This window comes from Odontesthes bonariensis, chromosome 14 (assembly GCF_027942865.1).
Source record: "Odontesthes bonariensis isolate fOdoBon6 chromosome 14, fOdoBon6.hap1, whole genome shotgun sequence".
Taxonomy (NCBI): Eukaryota; Metazoa; Chordata; class Actinopteri; order Atheriniformes; family Atherinopsidae; genus Odontesthes; species Odontesthes bonariensis.
The window spans coordinates 633857-654747 of record NC_134519.1 but is presented as its reverse complement, the minus strand read 5'-3'; the positions used below and the strand labels follow the sequence as shown (position 1 = coordinate 654747).

Genomic DNA, 20891 nt, shown 5'->3' with positions numbered 1-20891 from the left:
TTAAAAAAAACAAAGCTAAAATAAAATAAAATAAAATAAAATAAAATAACATAAAATAAAGCCAACATAAAATAAAATAAAGCTAACATAAAATAAAGATAACAAAAAAGAAAATAAAGCCAACATAAAATAAAATTTAAAAACATAAAGCTAACATAAAATAAAGCCAACATAAAATAAAATTTAAAAAAATAAAGCTAACATAAAAAATTTTAAAAAAATAGAGCTAACATCAAATAAAATAAAGCCAACATAAAATAAAATTAAATAAAGCTAATAGAAAATAAAGACAACATAATAGAAAATAAAAAAATAAAGCTAACATAAAATAAAGCCAACATAAAATAAAATAAAGCCAACATAAAATAAAATGAAAAGAAATAAAGATAACAAAATAAAATAAAGATAACATAAAATAAAATAAAGCTAACATAAAATAAAATAAAGCCAACGTAAATTAAAATAAAAAAATAAAGCTAATATAAAATAAAGACAACATAAAAGAAAATTTTAAAAAAATAAAGCTAACGTAAAAAAAAGCTAACATAAAATAAAGCTAACATAAAATAACTGTATGATAGTGATCAACACTTCATCCTCCAGCTTTGACCCTTTCGGTCCTTTTTAACTGTCCGTGACCACCAGGGGGCGCAGGAGCGCCGCTGTAAACCCTAGAAGAAGAAGAAGAAGAAGTCTGGCAGAAACATGGCGACTCGGTGTGATTACGGAACAGCTCGGTTGAACTTGGCCCGTGTGTAGCTCCGTCCTCGCCGCTTCGCGCCGCCCCGTCCCGCCGGAGGATGGCGCACCGCTACCTGCGGCTGTCGGCCGGCTGCAGGAGCCTGTTCCGCGGGCTGCTGCCCACCGGAGCCCCGCACAGCGCGGTAGGTAGAGGGCGAGCTAACATGCTAACCTTGGCCCAAAGGGTGAGGGTGAGGGACCCGGTGCGCGGCGTCGGTGCCGCCCGGAGCCCCGACAGGTGACCGCTGGTGGGCCCAGGTGGGCCGCTCACCCGAACCCAGTGCGTGACGTCACATAAAGGGAATTACAAAACACTGTCACGTGATTTTAATGTAAACAGTTTGGGTTCTGACGTCAGGTGGATTTACTAGGGTGACGTTTCACAGTCACGTGTTTGTGATGGACTCACCTGTGGTCAGCTGACCGGATGTTTTGTCTCCTTCAGGTGACGTACACAGCGACCCCAGGACAGGTGGAGAGTGGGCGGAGCCTGCTGAGCGACCTGCTGGGAGCCTACAGGAGGCTGAGCTCCAAGCCCCCCAAGGGTGAGAGCTCCAGATGTTAGTCCAGATGTTAGTCTGTAGGAGAGCTCCAGATGTGTGTCTGTAGGAGAGCTCCAGATGTTAGTCTGCAGGAGAGCTCCAGATGTTAGTCTGTAGGAGAGCTCCAGATGTTAGTCTGTAGGAGAGCTCCAGATGTTAGTCTGTAGGAGAGCTCCAGATGTGTGTCTGCAGGAGAGCTCCAGATGTGTGTCTGTAGGAGAGCTCCAGATGTTAGTCTGTAGGAGAGCTCCAGATGTTAGTCTGCAGGAGAGCTCCAGATGTTAGTCTGCAGGAGAGCTCCAGATGTTGGTCTGCAGGAGAGCTCCAGATGTTAGTCTGCAGGAGAGCTCCAGATGTTAGTCTGCAGGAGAGCTCCAGATGTTGGTCTGCAGGAGAGCTCCAGATGTTAGTCTGCAGGAGAGCTCCAGATGTTAGTCTGCAGGAGAGCTCCAGATGTGTGTCTGCAGGAGAGCTCCAGATGTGTGTCTGTAGGAGAGCTCCAGATGTTAGTCTGTAGGAGAGCTCCAGATGTTAGTCTGCAGGAGAGCTCCAGATGTTAGTCTGCAGGAGAGCTCCAGATGTTGGTCTGCAGGAGAGCTCCAGATGTTAGTCTGCAGGAGAGCTCCAGATGTTAGTCTGCAGGAGAGCTCCAGATGTTGGTCTGCAGGAGAGCTCCAGATGTTAGTCTGCAGGAGAGCTCCAGATGTTAGTCTGCAGGAGAGCTCCAGATGTTGGTCTGCAGAAGAGCTCCAGATGTTGGTCTGTAGTATAACTCCAGATGTTAGTCTGCAGGAGAGCTCCAGATGTTGGTCTGTAGGATAACTCCAGATGTTAGTCTGCAGGAGAGCTCCAGATGTTAGTCCAGATGTTGGTCTGCAGGAGAGCTCCAGATGTTGGTCTGTAGGATAACTCCAGATGTTGGTCTGTAGGATAACTCCAGATGTTAATCCAGATGTTGGTCTGCAGGAAAGCTCCAGATGTTGGTCTGTAGGATAACTCCAGATGTTAGTCTGCAGGAGAGCTCCAGATGTTAGTCCAGATGTTGGTCTGCAGGAGAGCTCCAGATGTTGGTCCAGATGTTAGTCTGTAGGAGAGCTCCAGATGTTAGTCCAGATGTTCGTCTTTACCAAGAACTTTTTTTTTTTTTTTCAGGTTTTGAGAAATATTTTCCAGAAGGACAAAAAATTGCAAAGAACTCTGAAGCTGAAGCTAAAGGTAGAAACTTTAAATTCTTTTCTTTACATCATTTTGTCTTTCTATGGTGATTGATTGTTTTCTGTCTTCAGAATCCAAACCTGCCACCAATCAGAGAGCACCTGCAAGGTCAGGTGGAGGTGGAGGTGGAGGAGCAGGTGGAGGTGGAGGAGCAGGTGGAGGAGCAGGTGGAGGAGCAGGAGGGAAGCGAGGAGGAAGGAAGGGCGAGTCTCACTGGTACAGCCGTCTGCAGAAGGTACCAGATCAGCTGGGTGGTACCTGTAGGTCCAGTCTACAGGTGTGGGCTGATCCGGCCTACAGGTGTGGGCTGATCCAGTCTACAGGTGTGGGCTGATCCGGCCTACAGGTGTGGGCTGGTCCTGCCTACAGGTGTGGGCTGATCCGGTCTACAGGTGTGGGCTGGTCCTGCCTACAGGTGTGGGCTGATCCGGTCTACAGGTGTGGGCTGATCCGGTCTACAGGTGTGGGCTGATCCAGTCTACAGGTGTGGGCTGATCCGGCCTACAGGTGTGGGCTGGTCCTGCCTACAGGTGTGGGCTGATCCGGTCTACAGGTGTGGGCTGATCCGGTCTACAGGTGTGGGCTGATCCGGTCTACAGGTGTGGGCTGATCCGGTCTACAGGTGTGGGCTGATCCGGTCTACAGGTGTGGGCTGATCCGGCCTACAGGTGTGGGCTGATCCAGCCTACAGGTGTGGGCTGATCCGGCCTACAGGTGTGGGCTGATCCGGCCTACAGGTGTGGGCTGGTCCAGCCTACAGGTGTGGGCTGATCCGGCCTACAGGTGTGGGCTGGTCCTGCCTACAGGTGTGGGCTGATCCGGCCTACAGGTGTGGGCTGGTCCTGCCTACAGGTGTGGGCTGATCCGGCCTACAGGTGTGGGCTGATCCGGTCTACAGGTGTGGGCTGGTCCGGCCTACAGGTGTGGGCTGATCCAGCCTACAGGTGTGGGCAGGTCCGGTCTACAGGTGTGGACTGATCCAGTCTACAGGTGTGGGCTGATCCGGCCTACAGGTGTGGGCTGGTCCGGTCTACAGGTGTGGGCTGGTCCGGTCTACAGGTGTGGGCTGATCCGGCCTACAGGTGTGGGCTGGTCCGGTCTACAGGTGTGGGCTGATCCAGTCTACAGGTGTGGGCTGATCCGGCCTATAGGTGTGGGCAGGTCCGGTCTACAGGTGTGGGCTGATCCAGTCTACAGGTGTGGGCTGATCCGGGCTGCAGGTGCGGGCTGATCCAGTCTACAGGTGCGGGCTGATCCAGTCTACAGGTGTGGGCCGATCCAGCCTACAGGTGTGGGCCGGTCCGGTCTACAGGTGTGGGCCGATCCGGCCTACAGGTATGGGCCGATCCGGCCTACAGGTGTGGGCCGATCCAGCCTACAGGTGTGGGCTGATCCGGTCTACAGGTGTGGGCCGGTCCAGTCTGCAGGTGTGGGCTGATCCAGTCTACAGGTGTGGGCCGGTCCAGTCTGCAGGTGTGGGCTGATCCAGTCTACAGGTGTGGGCCGGTCCAGTCTGCAGGTGTGGGCTGATCCAGTCTTGGCTTGTTCTGGTTTCAGGGGGACGTTCCCTGGGACGATAAGGAGTTCCGGATGTACTTCCTGGGCGGCATGGCGTTCTGGACCGCTGTGACCTACTTCTTCTTCTTCAGGGAGGGAGGACGGGAGGTCACCTGGAAGGACTTTGTCAACAACTACTTGTCCAAAGGGGCGGTGAGTACCACACCTGGACTTCCTCCAGGTTCCTCCAGGTTTCTGATGGTTCCTCCTTGTTCCTGAGGTTCCTGATGGTTCCTCCAGGATCCTCCAGGTTCCTGAGGTTTCTGAAGGTTCCTCCAGGTTCATCCAGGTTTCTGATGGTTCCTCCAGGTTCCTGAGGTTCATCCAGGTTTCTGATGGTTCCTCCAGGTTCCTGAGGTTTCTGATGGTTCCTCCAGGATCCTCCAGGTTCTTCGAGGTTCCTGAGGTTTCTGATGGTTCCTCCAGGTTCCTCCAGGTTCTTCGAGGTTCCTGAGGTTTCTGATGGTTCCTCCAGGTTCCTCCAGGTTCCTGAGGTTCATCCAGGTTTCTGATGGTTCCTCCAGGTTCCAGAGGTTCATCCAGGTTTCTGATGGTTCCTCTAGGTTCATGAGGTTCATCCAGGTTCCTCCAGGTTCCTGAGGTTTCTGATGGTTCCTCCAGGTTCCTCCAGGTTCTTCGAGGTTCCTGAGGTTTCTGATGGTTCCTCCAGGTTCCTCCAGGTTCTTCGAGGTTCCTGAGGTTTCTGATGGTTCCTCCAGGTTCCTCCAGGTTCCTGAGGTTCATCCAGGTTTCTGATGGTTCCTCCAGGTTCCTGAGGTTCATCCAGGTTTCTGATGGTTCCTCCAGGTTCATGAGGTTCATCCAGGTTCCTCCAGGTTCCTGAGGTTTCTGATGGTTCCTCCAGGTTCCTGAGGTTCATCCAGGTTTCTGAGGGTTCCTCCAGGTTCATGAGGTTCATCCAGGTTCCTCCTTGTTCCTGAGGTTCCTGATGGTTCCTCCAGGTTCATCCAGGTTTCTGATGGTTCCTCCAGGTTCCTCCAGGTTCCTCCAGGTTCCTGAGGTTCATCCAGGTTTCTGATGGTTCCTCCAGGTTCATGAGGTTCATCCAGGTTCCTCCAGGTTCCTCCTTGTTCCTGAGGTTCCTGATGGTTCCTCCAGGATCCTCCAGGTTCCTGAGGTTTCTGATGGTTCCTCCAGGATCCTCCAGGTTCTTCGAGGTTCCTGAGGTTTCTGATGGTTCCTCCAGGTTCCTCCAGGTTCTTCGAGGTTCCTGAGGTTTCTGATGGTTCCTCCAGGTTCCTCCAGGTTCCTGAGGTTCATCCAGGTTTCTGATGGTTCCTCCAGGTTCCTGAGGTTCATCCAGGTTTCTGATGGTTCCTCCAGGTTCCTGAGGTTCATCCAGGTTCCTGAGGTTTCTGATGGTTCCTCCAGGTTCCTCCTTGTTCCTGAGGTTCCTGATGGTTCCTCCAGGATCCTCCAGGTTCCCGAGGTTTCTGATGGTTCCTCCAGGTTCCTCCAGGTTTCTGATGGTTCCTCCAGGTTCCTGATGGTTCCTCCAGGTTCATCCAGGTTTCTGATGGTTCCTCCAGGTTCCTCCAGGTTCCTGAGGTTCATCCAGGTTTCTGATGGTTCCTCCAGGTTCATGAGGTTCATCCAGGTTCCTCCAGGTTCCTGAGGTTTCTGATGGTTCCTCCAGGTTCCTCCTTGTTCCTGAGGTTCCTGATGGTTCCTCCAGGATCCTCCAGGTTCTTCGAGGTTCCTGAGGTTTCTGATGGTTCCTCCAGGTTCCTCCAGGTTCTTCGAGGTTCCTGAGGTTTCTGATGGTTCCTCCAGGTTCCTGAGGTTCATCCAGGTTTCTGATGGTTCCTCCAGGTTCCTGAGGTTCATCCAGGTTTCTGATGGTTCCTCCAGGTTCATGAGGTTCATCCAGGTTCCTCCAGGTTCCTGAGGTTTCTGATGGTTCCTCCAGGTTCCTCCTTGTTCCTGAGGTTCCTGATGGTTCCTCCAGGATCCTCCAGGTTCCTGAGGTTTCTGATGGTTCCTCCAGGTTCCTCCAGGTTCCTGATGGTTCCTCCAGGTTTCTGATGGTTCCTCCAGCTTCCTCCAGGTTCCTGAGGTTCATCCAGGTTTCTGATGGTTCCTCCAGGTTCATGAGGTTCATCCAGGTTCCTGAGGTTTCTGATGGTTCCTCCAGGTTCCTCCTTGTTCCTGAGGTTCCTGATGGTTCCTCCAGGATCCTCCATGTTCCTGAGGTTTCTGATGGTTCCTCTAGGTTCCTCCAGGTTTCTGATGGTTCCTCCAGGTTCCTCCAGGTTTCTGATGGTTCCTCAGGTTCCTCCAGGTTTCTGATGGTTCCTCCAGGTTCCTCCAGGTTTCTGATGGTTCCTCCAGGTTCATGAGGTTCATCCAGGTTCCTCCAGGTTCCTGAGGTTTCTGATGGTTCCTTCAGGTTCCTCCTTGTTCCTGAGGTTCCTGATGGTTCCTCCAGGATCCTCCATGTTCCTGAGGTTTCTGATGGTTCCTCTAGGTTCCTCCAGGTTCCTGATGGTTCCTCCAGGTTCCTCCTTGTTCCTGAGGTTTCTGATGGTTCCTCTAGGTTCCTCCAGGTTTCTGATGGTTCCTCAAGGTTCCTCCAGGTTTCTGATGGTTCCTCAGGTTCCTCCAGGTTTCTGATGGTTCCTCCAGGTTCCTCCAGGTTTCTGATGGTTCCTCAGGTTACTCCAGGTTGGTTGGTCAGCTCTGATTCTGTGTTTCCTTTCAGGTGGAGCGGTTGGAAGTGGTCAACAAGCGTTTCGTCAAAGTGGTTTTCTCTCCTGGGAAGACGCCGGTGGACGGGGTGAGTCTCGCTCTCTCTGTGATTCTCAGGTGGCGTCCGGCTCAGGTGGCGCCCGGCTCAGGTGGCGCCCGGCTCGTGAGTGACACGTCTCCTGTGTGCTTGTGTCCCGCAGCAGTTCATCTGGTTCAACATCGGCAGCGTGGACACGTTCGAGAGGAACCTGGAGACGGCGCAATACGAGCTCGGCATCGAGGGCGAGAACCGTCTGCCGGTGGTCTACTCGACTGAGAGCGACGGGTGAGCAGCACCGTCTGATTGGCCGCGTTCAGGGGGGCCTCATCCCCAAGGTGAGGGGCCTGGGGGGGCGGGGGGGGGCCGAGATCCCCAAGGTGAGGGAACCCGTGGGATGGCGGGGGCCTCATCCCCAAGGTGAGGGGCCTGGGGGGGCGGGGGCCAAGATCCCCAAGGTGAAGGATCCCGGGGGGTGGCGGGGGCCAAGATCCCCAAAGTGAGGGAACCCGGGGGGTGGCGGGGGCCAAGATCCCCAAGGTGAGGGAACCCGGGGGGTGGCGGGGGCCAAGATCCCCAAGGTGAGGGAACCCGAGGGGGTCCCCGTGTTCAGGTGGAGCCCCGTGTTCAGTTCGGGCCCCGTGTTCAGGTGGAGCCCCGTGTTCAGTTCGGGCCCCGTGTTCAGTTGGGCCCCGTGTTCAGTTAGGGCCCCGTGTTCAGGTGGAGCCCCGTGTTCAGGTGGAGCCCCGTGTTCAGTTAGGGCCCCGTGTTCAGTTAGGGCCCCGTGTTCAGGTGGGGCCCGTGTTCAGGTGGGGCCCGTGTTCAGGTGGGGCCCGTGTTCAGGTGGGCCCCGTGTTCAGTTGGGGCCCGTGTTCAGGTGGGCCCCGTGTTCAGTTGGGGCCCCGTGTTCAGTTGGGGCCCCGTGTTCAGATTGGCCCCGTATTCAGGTGGGACCCCGTGTTCAGGTGGGACCCGTGTTCAGGTGGGGCCCGTGTTCAGGTGGGCCCCGTGTTCAGTTGGGGCCCGTGTTCAGGTGGGCCCCGTGTTCAGTTGGGGCCCCGTGTTCAGTTGGGGCCCCGTGTTCAGATTGGCCCCGTATTCAGGTGGGACCCCGTGTTCAGGTGGGACCCGTGTTCAGGTGGGACCCGTGTTCAGGTGGGGCCCGTGTTCAGGTGGGGCCCGTGTTCAGTTGGGGCCCCGTGTTCAGTTGGGGCCCGTGTTCAGTTGGGGCCCCGTGTTCAGTTGGGGCCCGTGTTCAGTTGGGGCCCGTGTTCAGGTGGGCCCCGTGTTCAGTTGGGGCCCCGTGTTCAGTTGGGGCCCCGCGTTCAGATTGGCCCCGTATTCAGGTGGGACCCCGTGTTCAGGTGGGACCCGTGTTCAGGTGGGACCCGTGTTCAGGTGGGGCCCGTGTTCAGGTGGGGCCCGTGTTCAGTTGGGGCCCGTGTTCAGATTGGCCCCGTATTCAGGTGGGACCCCGTGTTCAGGTGGGACCCCGTGTTCAGGTGGGACCCGTGTTCAGGTGGGGCCCGTGTTCAGGTGGGGCCCGTGTTCAGGTGGGGCCCGTGTTCAGTTGGGGCCCGTGTTCAGTTGGGGCCCCGTGTTCAGATGGGCCCCGTGTTCAGGTGGGACCCCGTGTTCAGTTAGGGCCCCGTGTTCAGGTGGGACCCCGTGTTCAGGTGGGCCCCGTGTTCAGTTCGGGCCCCGTGTTCAGATGGGCCCCGTGTTCAGGTGGGACCCCGTGTTCAGTTGGGGCCCGTGTTCAGGTGGGCCCCGTGTTCAGTTGGGGCCCCGTGTTCAGTTGGGGCCCCGTGTTCAGATTGGCCCCGTATTCAGGTGGGACCCCGTGTTCAGGTGGGACCCGTGTTCAGGTGGGACCCGTGTTCAGGTGGGGCCCGTGTTCAGGTGGGGCCCGTGTTCAGTTGGGGCCCCGTGTTCAGTTGGGGCCCCGTGTTCAGTTGGGGCCCCGCGTTCAGATTGGCCCCGTATTCAGGTGGGACCCCGTGTTCAGGTGGGACCCGTGTTCAGGTGGGACCCGTGTTCAGGTGGGGCCCGTGTTCAGGTGGGGCCCGTGTTCAGTTGGGGCCCGTGTTCAGATTGGCCCCGTATTCAGGTGGGACCCCGTGTTCAGGTGGGACCCCGTGTTCAGGTGGGACCCGTGTTCAGGTGGGGCCCGTGTTCAGGTGGGGCCCGTGTTCAGGTGGGGCCCGTGTTCAGTTGGGGCCCGTGTTCAGTTGGGGCCCCGTGTTCAGATGGGCCCCGTGTTCAGGTGGGACCCCGTGTTCAGTTAGGGCCCCGTGTTCAGGTGGGACCCCGTGTTCAGGTGGGCCCCGTGTTCAGTTCGGGCCCCGTGTTCAGATGGGCCCCGTGTTCAGGTGGGACCCCGTGTTCAGTTAGGGCCCCGTGTTCAGGTGGAGCCCCGTGTTCAGGTGGGGCCCCGTGTTCAGGTGGGGCCCGTGTTCAGTTAGAGCCCCGTGTTCAGTTAGGGCCCCGTGTTCAGTTGGGGCCCCGTGTTCAGTTGGGGCCCCGTGTTCAGTTAGGGCCCCGTGTTCAGATGGGCCCCGTGTTCAGGTGGGACCCCGTGTTCAGGTGGAGCCCCGTGTTCAGGTGGAGCCCCGTGTTCAGTTAGGGCCCCGTGTTCAGTTAGGGCCCCGTGTTCAGGTGAGCCCCGTGTTCAGTTAGGGCCCCGTGTTCAGTTAGGGCCCCGTGTTCAGTTAGGGCCCCGTGTTCAGATGGGCCCCGTGTTCAGTTAGGGCCCCGTGTTCAGGTGGAGCCCCGTGTTCAGTTAGGGCCCCGTGTTCAGGTGGAGCCCCGTGTTCAGTTAGGGCCCCGTGTTCAGATGGGCCCCGTGTTCAGTTAGGGCCCCGTGTTCAGGTGGAGCCCCGTGTTCAGTTAGGGCCCCGTGTTCAGTTAGGGCCCCGTGTTCAGTTGGGGCCCCGTGTTCAGGTGGAGCCCCGTGTTCAGTTAGGGCCCCGTGTTCAGGTGGAGCCCCGTGTTCAGGTGGAGCCCCGTGTTCAGGTGGGGCCCCGTGTTCAGTTGGGGCCCCGTGTTCAGGTGGAGCCCCGTGTTCAGGTGGGCCCCGTGTTCAGGTGGGCCCCGTGTTCAGGTAGGGCCCCGTGTTCAGTTAGGGCCCCGTGTTCAGGTAGAGCCCCGTGTTCAGTTAGGGCCCCCGTGTTCAGTTAGGGCCCCGTGTTCAGTTAGGGCCCCCGTGTTCAGTTAGGGCCCCGTGTTCAGGTAGGGCCCCCGTGTTCAGTTAGGGCCCCGTGTTCAGGTAGGGCCCCGTGTTCAGTTAGGGCCCCCGTGTTCAGTTAGGGCCCCGTGTTCAGGTGGAGCCCCGTGTTCAGGTGGGACCCCGTGTTCAGTTAGGGCCCGTGTTCCAGTGGGCCCCGTGTTCAGTTAGGGCCCCGTGTTCAGTTAGGGCCCCCGTGTTCAGTTAGGGCCCCGTGTTCAGGTGGAGCCCCGTGTTCAGGTGGAGCCCCGTGTTCAGGTGGGACCCCGTGTTCAGTTGGGGCCCCGTGTTCAGGTGAGCCCCGTGTTCAGGTGGAGCCCCGTGTTCAGGTGGAGCCCCGTGTTCAGGTGGGGCCCCGTGTTCAGTTGGGGCCCCGTGTTCAGGTGAGCCCCGTGTTCAGGTGGAGCCCCGTGTTCAGGTGGGCCCCGTGTTCAGTTAGGGCCCCGTGTTCAGTTGGGGCCCCGTGTTCAGGTGAGCCCCGTGTTCAGGTGGAGCCCCGTGTTCAGGTGGGCCCCGTGTTCAGTTAGGGCCCGTGTTCAGTTAGGGCCCCGTGTTCAGTTAGGGCCCCGTGTTCAGTTAGGGCCCTGCGTTCTGGTGGGCCCCGTGTTCAGGTGGGCCCCGTGTTCAGTTGGGGCCCCGTGTTCAGGTGGGACCCCGTGTTCAGTTAGGGCCCCGTGTTTAGGTGGAGCCCCGTGTTCAGGTGGGGCCCCGTGTTCAGTTAGGGCCCCGTGTTCAGGTGGGGCCCCGTCTTCAGGTGGGGCCCCGTGTTCAGGTGAGCCCCGTGTTCAGGTGGAGCCCCGTGTTCAGGTGGGACCCGTGTTCAGTTAGGGCCCGTGTTCCGGTGGGCCCCGTGTTCAGGTGGGGCCCCATGTTCAGGTGGGCCCCGTGTTCAGGTGGAGCCCCGTGTTCAGGTGGGCCCCGTGTTCAGGTGGGCCCCGTGTGATGCTTGTCCTTCCTCCTCAGCACCTTCCTCCTGAGCATGATCCCCACGGTGCTCATCATCGGCTTCCTGCTCTTCATGGTGCGGCGGGGCCCCGTGGGGCCAGGACGCCCCGGCAGGGGGATGGGCGGCCTGTTCAGCGTCAGCGAGACGACGGCCAAGATCCTCAAAGACGAGATCGACGTCAAGTTCAAAGACGTGGCCGGCTGCGAAGAGGCGAAGCTGGAGATCATGGAGTTCGTCAACTTCCTGAAGAACCCCAAACAGTACCAGGACCTGGGGGCCAAGATCCCCAAGGTGAGGGGCCCGGGGGTGGCGGGGGCCAAGATCCTGTGTGTAACCTGTTAGTTACCTATGTGTAACCCGTTAGTAGCCCGTAAGTAACCCGTTAGTAACCTTTTAGTAACCCGTTAGTTACCCGTTAGTTACCTGTTAGTAACCGGTTAGTAGCCCGTTAGTAACCTGTTAGTAATCTGTTAGTTACCTCTTAGTAACCCGTTAGTTACCTGTGTGTAACCCGTTAGTTACCCGTTAGTTACCCGTTAGTTACCCGTTAGTAACCCGTTAGTAACCCGTTAGTAAGCTGTTAGTTACCCGTTAGTAACCCGTTAGTTACCCGTTAGTTCCCTGTTAGTTACCCGTTAGTAACCTGTTAGTTACCTGTTAGTAACCTTTTAGTAATCTGTTAGTTACCTCTTAATAACCCATTAGTTACCCGTTAGTTACCGGTTAGTAACCCGTTAGTTACCTGTTAGTAACCCGTTAGTAACCCGTTAGTTACCTGTTAGTTACCTGTTAGTTACCCGTTAGTAACCCGTTAGTAACCTTTTAGTAATCTGTTAGTTACCTCTTAGTAACCCGTTAGTTACCGTTAGTTACCGTTAGTTACCTGTTAGTAATCTGTTAGTAACTCGTTAGTAACCCGTTAGTTACCTGTTAGTAACCTGTTAGTAACCCGTTAGTTACCCGTTAGTAACCTGTTATTAACCTGTTAGTAACCGGTTAGTAACCCGTTAGTTACCCGTTAGTAGCCCGTTAGTAAGCTGTTAGTAACCGGTTAGTAGCCCGTTAGTAGCCCGTTAGTAACCCGTTAGTAACCTGTTAGTAATATGTTAGAAATCTGTTAGTTAACTCTTAGTAACCCGTTAGTTACTGTTAGTTACCTGTTAGTAACCCGTTAGTAACCCGTTAGTAACCCGTTAGTTACCCGTTAGTAACCCGTTAGTAACCCGTTAGTAAGTTGTTAGTAATCTGTTAGTAACCGGTTAGTAGCCCGTTAGTAGCCCGTTAGTAACCCGTTAGTAACCTGTTAGTAATATGTTAGAAATCTGTTAGTTAACTGTTAGTAATCCGTTAGTAATCTGTTAGTAACCTGTTAGTAATCTCTTAGTTATCTGTTAGTAATCCGTTAGTAATCGGTTAGTAACCCGTTAGTAACCTGTTAGTAACCTGTGTGTAACCCGTTAGTAAGCTGTGTGTAACCCGTTGGTAACCTGTTAGGAACCCGTTAGTTACCCGTTAGTAACCCGTTAGTTACCCGTTAGTTACCCGTTAGTAACCCGTTAGTAACCCGTTAGTAACCTGTTAGTAATCTCTTAGTTACCTGTTAGTAATCTCTTAGTTACCTGTGTGTAACCTGTGTGTAACCCATTAGTAAGCTATGTGTAACCTGTTGGTAACCTGTGTGTAACCCGTTAGTTACCCGTTAGTTACCCGTTAGTAACCGTTAGTTACCCGTTAGTAACCCGTTAGTAACCCGTTAGTAACCCGTTAGTTACCCGTTAGTAACCTGTTAGTAAGCCGTTAGTAATCTGTTAGTTACCTGTTAGTTACCTGCTAGTTACCTGCTAGTAACCTGTTAGTAACCTGTGTGTGACCACAGGGAGCCATCCTTACGGGGCCTCCAGGAACTGGAAAAACTCTTTTGGCCAAAGCAACGGCCGGTGAAGCTAACGTGCCGTTCATCACCGTCAACGGGTCAGAGTTCCTGGAGATGTTTGTGGGCGTCGGCCCCGCGAGGGTGAGGAGTGGATCAGGGAGGGAGGGAGGGAGGGAGGGAGAGTGGTTAAAGAGGAAAAGAAGCATACATGCTGATGTCACATCCTGTGCAGGTGAGAGATTTGTTTGTCATGGCGAGGAAGAATGCTCCCTGCATCCTCTTCATCGATGAGATTGACGCCGTTGGTCGAAAGCGAGGAAGGGGCAACTTTGGAGGGCAGAGCGAACAGGAGAACACCCTGAACCAGCTGCTGGTGGAGATGGACGGTAGGTGGTCCTTCACTCCAACGGGAAGTCTCACTCCTCCCGTTCCTCACAGAGGGGACGTTCTGACCACTTTCTTTGTTCCAGGGTTCAACACTGCCACCAACGTGGTGGTTCTGGCTGGAACCAACAGACCGGACATCCTGGACCCGGCTCTGATGAGACCCGGACGCTTCGACAGACAGATCTACATCGGTGAGTCTGAGCCGGACGCGCTCGGGTAACCACACGAGGTGCTACAGCACAGGGGAACTCAGGTGGGGTTCTGTTCTGTTTCAGGTCCACCGGACATCAAAGGACGGGCATCCATCTTTAAAGTCCACCTGCGCCCTCTGAAGCTGGAGGTGGACGTGGACAAAGAGGGGCTGGCCAGGAAGATGGCGGCTCTCACACCGGGATTCTCAGGTAACTTCTTCTTCATGGTCGGCGCAGCCGGCGTCTGCACGTCATCCTTTCAAAAATATTTTTATTGAATTTTCCATATCAACAGCAATGTGAGGGCACATCAGCACAAAGAGTAGAAGTAATAAATAAAATAATAAACAACTTAGGTATATAGAAAGTAAAATGAACTAAAAACAAAACAAACAGCTTGGGTATATAGATATTAATAATGCCAAGTCATACAGAGTAATTTTTTTTCTTTTTTAAAAAGACCCAAACAAAGCAATTTAAATAGAATAGTCATGAGAGAAACAAAAGAAAAACAAAAGACAAACAAACAACAGAACACTGACTAAAGACAAAACAAACATACAAAAGAAAAAATGTGACACACACGAGAAAGCACAAAGAGGAGGGGAAGGGATTTTGTGTGCACGTCATCCTGACCTGGGGATTCTTCTCCCTGCTCTCTGCCTACCAGGCGCAGACATCGCTAACGTCTGCAACGAGGCGGCTCTGATCGCCGCTCGCCACCTGTCGGACGCCATCGGCCAGAAGCATTTTGAGCAGGCCATAGAACGAGTCATCGGAGGTGAGACGGCACCCCTGGACATTAATATGAAGGCCTCATCAACAGTTTTAACCCATAAGAACCCGGACTCATTTCTACTTCAATGAAAATTAAGGGGGTCATAACACAGACTAAATAGACCACATGGAACATATTTCTGACATTTTTTTCAAAATACCACCCCCTCTGTCACATTGGCCTGGATAATTTCTCCATCAAGGAAAATTATGGGGGACATAAAACAGACTAAACAGACTATATGGAACACATTTCTGACATTTTTCTCAAAATAACACTCCCTAGTATCAAAGATGTGTCAATGGGTGTACAATGGTTTCAATGGTTTGAATCTTTCCTTTAGCAACCAAAAACAAGCCATTTAAATTTAGCTAGCTCTGCCCGTAGTGCTAACCTGGCACACAGACATCTTGGAAATGTTATTATGGGAAGACTAAATCACATGACCTGTCACATGACCCACCAGGATGTTAAGTATGGGTCAACTCTGGCAATTCATGAGTTGAAATCAAGGATAAAGTTTTTCATGGAATTTTCCAGAACATTTAAAGGGCGTGTGACACCTGTGTAGGGATTTGAATCGAAAACCGGTTCTTATTGAGAACCGGTTCCCAGTGTTTCAATTCCTTGGAATCGTTTGGCGATTTTGCAAACGATTCCCTTTTATCGATTCCAGTGGGCACGAATGACGTCACCACGCAGCGTTGCGTGGCGAGTCCAGCGCAGCCAGCAGCCAACAGTAAACATGGCGCCCAAGCGGTACAAACGCTCGAAAGTTTGGTTACACATCCCTAAAAAAGACGACAACAGGGCAACTTGCAAAGTGAATATTTCACCAAAGGGAGGAAATACTACCAACATGCAATAACTATGAATGAATGTCGCGTTTTCAATCTGCTCCGGACTAACGTTGGTAAATCTGAACCCAGCAACGTTAGCAACGTTAGCATGTCCTCGGCTAACACTGCAGGTAACTAACTAACAAACACTGCCTATCATGTTAGCACCATTTGCCTGATTGTAAAAGCTGCTGTTAGTAACGGTTAAGGTTAAATGAATGCCTTCTCAGGCATTACATTTAGATGAAATCATGAGAGACAGAGCCTGACTGGCTCAGAGCCAGAGGCTGGTGGTACTACCCCCAGTTCACCTCTACCTCCAGCTTCTCCTTTCACCAGAGCAGGAAGAGTTAAATTACCCAGGCCAGGATAGACCAATGTGGACCTCACCGTTGTTGGGTTTGTGAGGTCATGACTCGTGTTACTTCTAAACTAAACAAAGTTGATTCTAACCGACCGGTTTGTTGTCCTTTTTCTCCAAATGAGAATCGATAAGGGAACCGACAAAGAACCGAATCGTTAAGCAGAATCGAAAATGGAATTGGAATCGTAAAAATCTTATCAATTCCCATCCCTTCACCTGTGTCACGGTGGGTTCTTATGGGTTAAGAACATTCTGACCTGTAAAGTTGTGGTTCCGGTGGCTTGAAACTGGTTTAATGGAAACACTTCAAAGGACAGAATGAGTCGCAGACCAGGAGCCGGTTCTGTTGTGGTCAGACTCTTAGAGTCCGACCCTGGAGGTTCTGACACCGGATCCGTTTGGGTCTGAAACTGGTTCAGAACCCTCAGGGAGTAACGCACATCTCTTCCTGCTGGTGTGCAGGGCTGGAGAAGAAGACTCAGGTGCTGCAGCCGGAGGAGAAGAAGACGGTGGCGTACCACGAGGCCGGGCACGCTGTGGCCGGATGGTTCCTGGAGCACGCCGACCCGCTGATAAAGGTCAGAGTTCATCGGGCTCAGTGCTTACAGTCGTGTGTGTGTGCATGACCAATGAATCTGATCTTAATCACTCTTAATGTGGTGTTTACCTGTGCAGGTGTCCATCATTCCCAGGGGGAAGGGGCTGGGTTACGCTCAGTACCTGCCCAAGGAGCAGTACCTGTACACCAAAGAGCAGCTGCTGGACCGCATGTGCATGACCCTGGGGGGCCGCGTCTCTGAGGAGATCTTCTTTGGACGGATCACCACCGGTGCTCAGGACGATCTGAGGAAGGTGACGCAGAGCGCCTACGCACAGGTGAGAGGGACGCAGGGCTGGTAAACTGAGTTCAGTTTTATCTCTAAGGCACCTAATCACAACAAGACAACAGAACCAGTTTTAAAAAACAGTTTCCACAGAGAGGGGCCTGATAACTGAAGGCTCTGCCTCCCAAACTGGCAGCTGGTTCCACAGAGAGGGGCCTGATAACTGAAGGCTCTGCCTCCCAAACTGGCAGCCGGTTCCTCAGAGAGGGGCTTGATAACTGAAGGCTCTGCCTCCCAAACTGGCAGCTGGTTCCTCAGAGAGGGGCCTGATAACTGAAGGCTCTGCCTCCCAAACTGGCAGCTGGTTCCACAGAGAGGGGCCTGATAACTGAAGGCTCTGCCTCCCAAACTGGCAGCTGGTTCCACAGAGAGGGGCCTGATAACTGAAGACTCTGCCTCCCAAACTGGCAGCTGGTCCCACAGAGAGGGGCCTGATAACTGAAGGCTCTGCCTCCCAAACTGGCAGCTGGTTCCACAGAGAGGGGCCTGATAACTGAAGGCTCTGCCTCCCAAACTGGCAGCTGGTCCCACAGAGAGGGGCCTGATAACTGAAGGCTCTGCCTCCCAAACTGGCAGCCGGTTCCACAGAGAGGGGCCTGATAACTGAAGGCTCTGCCTCCCAAACTGGCAGCTGGTCCCACAGAGAGGGGCCTGATAACTGAAGGCTCTGCCTCCCAAACTGGCAGCTGGTTCCACAGAGAGGGGCCTGATAACTGAAGGCTCTGCCTCCCAAACTGGCAGCTGGTCCCACAGAGAGGGGCCTGATAACTGAAGGCTCTGCCTCCCAAACTGGCAGCCGGTTCCACAGAGAGGGGCCTGATAACTGAAGGCTCTGCCTCCCAAACTGGCAGCTGGTCCCACAGAGAGGGGCCTGATAACTGAAGGCTCTGCCTCCCAAACTGGCAGCCGGTCCCACAGAGAGGGGCCTGATAACTGAAGGCTCTGCCTCCCAAACTGGCAGCTGGTTCCACAGAGAGGGGCCTGATAACTGAAGGCTCTGCCTCCCAAACTGGCAGCCGGTTCCTCAGAGAGGGGCTTGATAACTGAAGGCTCTGCCTCCCAAACTGGCAGTTGGTTCCTCAGAGAGGGGCCTGATAACTGAAGGCTCTGCCTCCCAAACTGGCAGCTGGTTCCACAGAGAGGGGCCTGATAACTGAAGGCTCTGCCTCCCAAACTGGCAGCCGGTTCCACAGAGAGGGGCCTGATAACTGAAGGCTCTGCCTCCCAAACTGGCAGCTGGTCCCACAGAGAGGGGCCTGATAACTGAAGGCTCTGCCTCCCAAACTGGCAGCTGGTTCCACAGAGAGGGGCCTGATAACTGAAGGCTCTGCCTCCCAAACTGGCAGCTGGTCCCACAGAGAGGGGCCTGATAACTGAAGGCTCTGCCTCCCAAACTGGCAGCTGGTTCCACAGAGAGGGGCCTGATAACTGAAGGCTCTGCCTCCCAAACTGGCAGCTGGTCCCACAGAGAGGGGCCTGATAACTGAAGGCTCTGCCTCCCAAACTGGCAGCTGGTTCCACAGAGAGGGGCCTGATAACTGAAGGCTCTGCCTCCCAAACTGGCAGCTGGTCCCACAGAGAGGGGCCTGATAACTGAAGGCTCTGCCTCCCAAACTGGCAGCCGGTTCCACAGAGAGGGGCCTGATAACTGAAGGCTCTGCCTCCCAAACTGGCAGCTGGTCCCACAGAGAGGGGCCTGATAACTGAAGGCTCTGCCTCCCAAACTGGCAGCCGGTCCCACAGAGAGGGGCCTGATAACTGAAGGCTCTGCCTCCCAAACTGGCAGCTGGTTCCACAGAGAGGGGCCTGATAACTGAAGGCTCTGCCTCCCAAACTGGCAGCTGGTTCCACAGAGAGGGGCCTGATAACTGAAGGCTCTGCCTGACCTGATGCTCGGTGTCTCCTGCAGATCGTTCAGTTCGGGATGAACTCTAAGGTGGGGCAGGTGTCCTTCGACCTGCCCCGGCAGGGTGAGATGGTTCTGGAGAAGCCGTACAGCGAGGCCACGGCCCGCCTGATCGACTCGGAGGTCAGAGTCCTGATCAGCGAGGCGCACCAGCGGACCCGGCGGCTGCTGGACGACAAGAAGGCCGAGGTGGAGAAGGTACTAAGATCCAGTTCTGGTTCCGCTGGGTTCCAAACAGCCTTATTTTAGGGTTCCTGATGTTCTCCTGCTGTTCTCCTGCTGTTCTCCTGCTGTTCTCCTGCTGTTCTCCTGATGTTCTCCTGCTGTTCTCCTGATGTTCTCCTGATGTTCTCCTGCTGTTCTCCTGATGTTCTCCTGCTGTTTTCCTGCTGTTCTCTTGCTGTTCTCTTGCTGTTCTCCTGCTGTTCTCCTGCTGTTCTCCTGCTGTTCTCCTGCTGTTCTCCAGGTGGCCCAACGGCTGCTGGAGAAGGAGGTTCTGGATAAGAACGACATGGTGGAGCTGCTGGGGAAGCGGCCCTTTGCAGAGAAGTCGACCTACGAGGATTTCGTGGAGGGAACCGGCGGAGAGGACGAGGACACCACGCTGCCCAAGGGCCTGAAGGACTGGAACCAGGAGAGGAAGGACAAGGAGGAGAGCCAGGAGGAACAGGTGGCCCGGCAGATCTCCGGAGGAATGCCCTTCTAGAACCTCTGATGAAGCTGTGGGTTCTGCGGCACCACAGACGCACATCAGTCCCTAATATTTAAGTTCTGCAGTCACAAACGTGTTCAGGCTCCAGAGTCTGTAGGAACAGGTCTTCTTCTGGAACCTTTTCTCTTGGGTTCTGCACCCAAAACTCTAATGTTCTGTTGGATTCTGGGCTGTACCACCACCCTGAAAGCCTTCATCTGAAGTTTTCCGGTCACAGAAGAACCCGGAGAACCCGAAGAACTCTCACACTCCACATCATTTTTAACCCCAGAACCATCCCTTCAGTTCTAAGAGCAATGGTAGAACCCTCTCCTGTATGTTGGGGCTCCAAGAACAACTCAAACTAAATTCTCCCAGAACATGACTGAGTTCTAGGTATTAAATTAAACTTTCACCTCCATCCTCTGGAACCGCAAGAGTTCTATGGCTTTCTGTTCTGTGGTGACTAACCTTCACATGATGGGTTCCAGATTACTGTCATCGCTCACATGATGGGTTCTAGATCAGTGTAATCGCTCACATGATGGGTTCTAGATCAGTCTCATCGCTCACATGATGGGTTCTAGATCAATGTCATCGCTCACAAGATGGGTTCTAGATTAATGTCATCGCTCACAAGATGGGTTCTAGATTAATGTCATCGCTCACATGATGGGTTCTAGATTGTCATCGCTCACAAGATGGGTTCTAGATTAATGTCATCGCTCACAAGATGGGTTCCAGATTAATGTCATCGCTCACATGATGGGTTCCAGATTGTCATCGCTCACATGATGGGTTCTAGATCAGTGTCATCGCTCACATGATGGGTTCTAGATCAGTGTCATCGCTCACATGATGGGTTCTAGATTAATGTCATCGCTCACAAGATGGGTTCTAGATTAATGTCATCGCTCACATGATGGGTTCCAGATTGTCATCGCTCACATGATGGGTTCTAGATCAGTGTCATCGCTCACATGATGGGTTCCAGATTAATGTCATCGCTCACATGATGGGTTCCAGCTTAATGTCATCGCTCACATGATGGGTTCCAGATTGTCATCGCTCACATGATGGGTTCCAGATCAGTGTCATCGCTCACATGATGGGTTCTAGATTAATGTCATCGCTCACATGATGGGTTCTAGATTAATGTCATCGCTCACATGATGGGTTTTAGATTAATGTCATCGCTCACATGATGGGTTCCAGATTAATGTCATCGCTCACATGATGGGTTCTAGATCAGTGTCATCGCTCACATGATGGGTTCCAGATTAATGTCATCGCTCACATGATGGGTTCCAGATTAATGTCATCGCTCACATGATGGGTTCTAGATTAATGTCATCGCTCACATGATGGGTTCCAGATTAATGTCATCGCTCACATGATGGGTTCTAGATTAATGTCATCGCTCAAGTGATGGGTTCTAGAAGAATGTCATCGCTCACATGATGGGTTCTAGATCAGTGTCATCGCTCACATGATGGGTTCTAGCTTAATGTCATCGCTCACATGATGGGTTCTAGATCAGTGTCATCGCTCACATGATGGGTTCTAGATTAATGTCATCGCTGACATGATGGGTTCTAGATTAATGTCATCGCTCACATGATGGGTTCTAGCTTAATGTCATCGCTCACATGATGGGTTCTAGATCAGTGTCATCGCTCACATGATGGGTTCTAGATCAATGTCATCGCTCACATGATGGGTTCTAGATCAGTGTCATCGCTCACATGATGGGTTCTAGATCAGTGTCATCGCTCACATGATGGGTTCTAGATTAATGTCATCGCTGACATGATGGGTTCTAGATTAATGTCATCGCTCACATGATGGGTTCTAGCTTAATGTCATCGCTCACATGATGGGTTCTAGATCAGTGTCATCGCTCACATGATGGGTTCTAGATTAATGTCATCGCTCACATGATGGGTTCCAGATTAATGTCATCGCTCACATGATGGGTTCCAGATTAATGTCATCGCTCACATGA

General features: G+C 53.4%; 1 protein-coding gene across 2 annotated transcripts; it reads left to right on the top strand.

The window, feature by feature from the left end:
* The first annotated feature begins 668 nt into the window (after window positions 1-668).
* afg3l2 (AFG3-like AAA ATPase 2) lies at window positions 669-19325 on the top strand. 2 transcript variants are annotated; one of them, XM_075482461.1, is made up of 17 exons: window positions 669-884; window positions 1187-1286; window positions 2436-2498; window positions 2570-2733; window positions 4056-4208; window positions 6778-6852; window positions 6968-7089; window positions 10991-11264; window positions 12850-12987; window positions 13079-13232; window positions 13317-13424; window positions 13509-13634; window positions 14095-14205; window positions 15868-15983; window positions 16081-16281; window positions 18199-18393; window positions 18662-19325. In XM_075482461.1, exons 1-17 carry the CDS (start codon window positions 801-803, stop codon window positions 18899-18901), a joined length of 2424 nt encoding a protein of 807 aa, XP_075338576.1. In that variant the 5' UTR covers window positions 669-800; the 3' UTR covers window positions 18902-19325. The 2 variants fall into 2 exon arrangements, with proteins under 2 accessions (XP_075338576.1, XP_075338575.1); XM_075482460.1 differs by having other exon boundaries at window positions 6965-7089.
* The last annotated feature ends 1566 nt before the right edge of the window (window positions 19326-20891 follow it).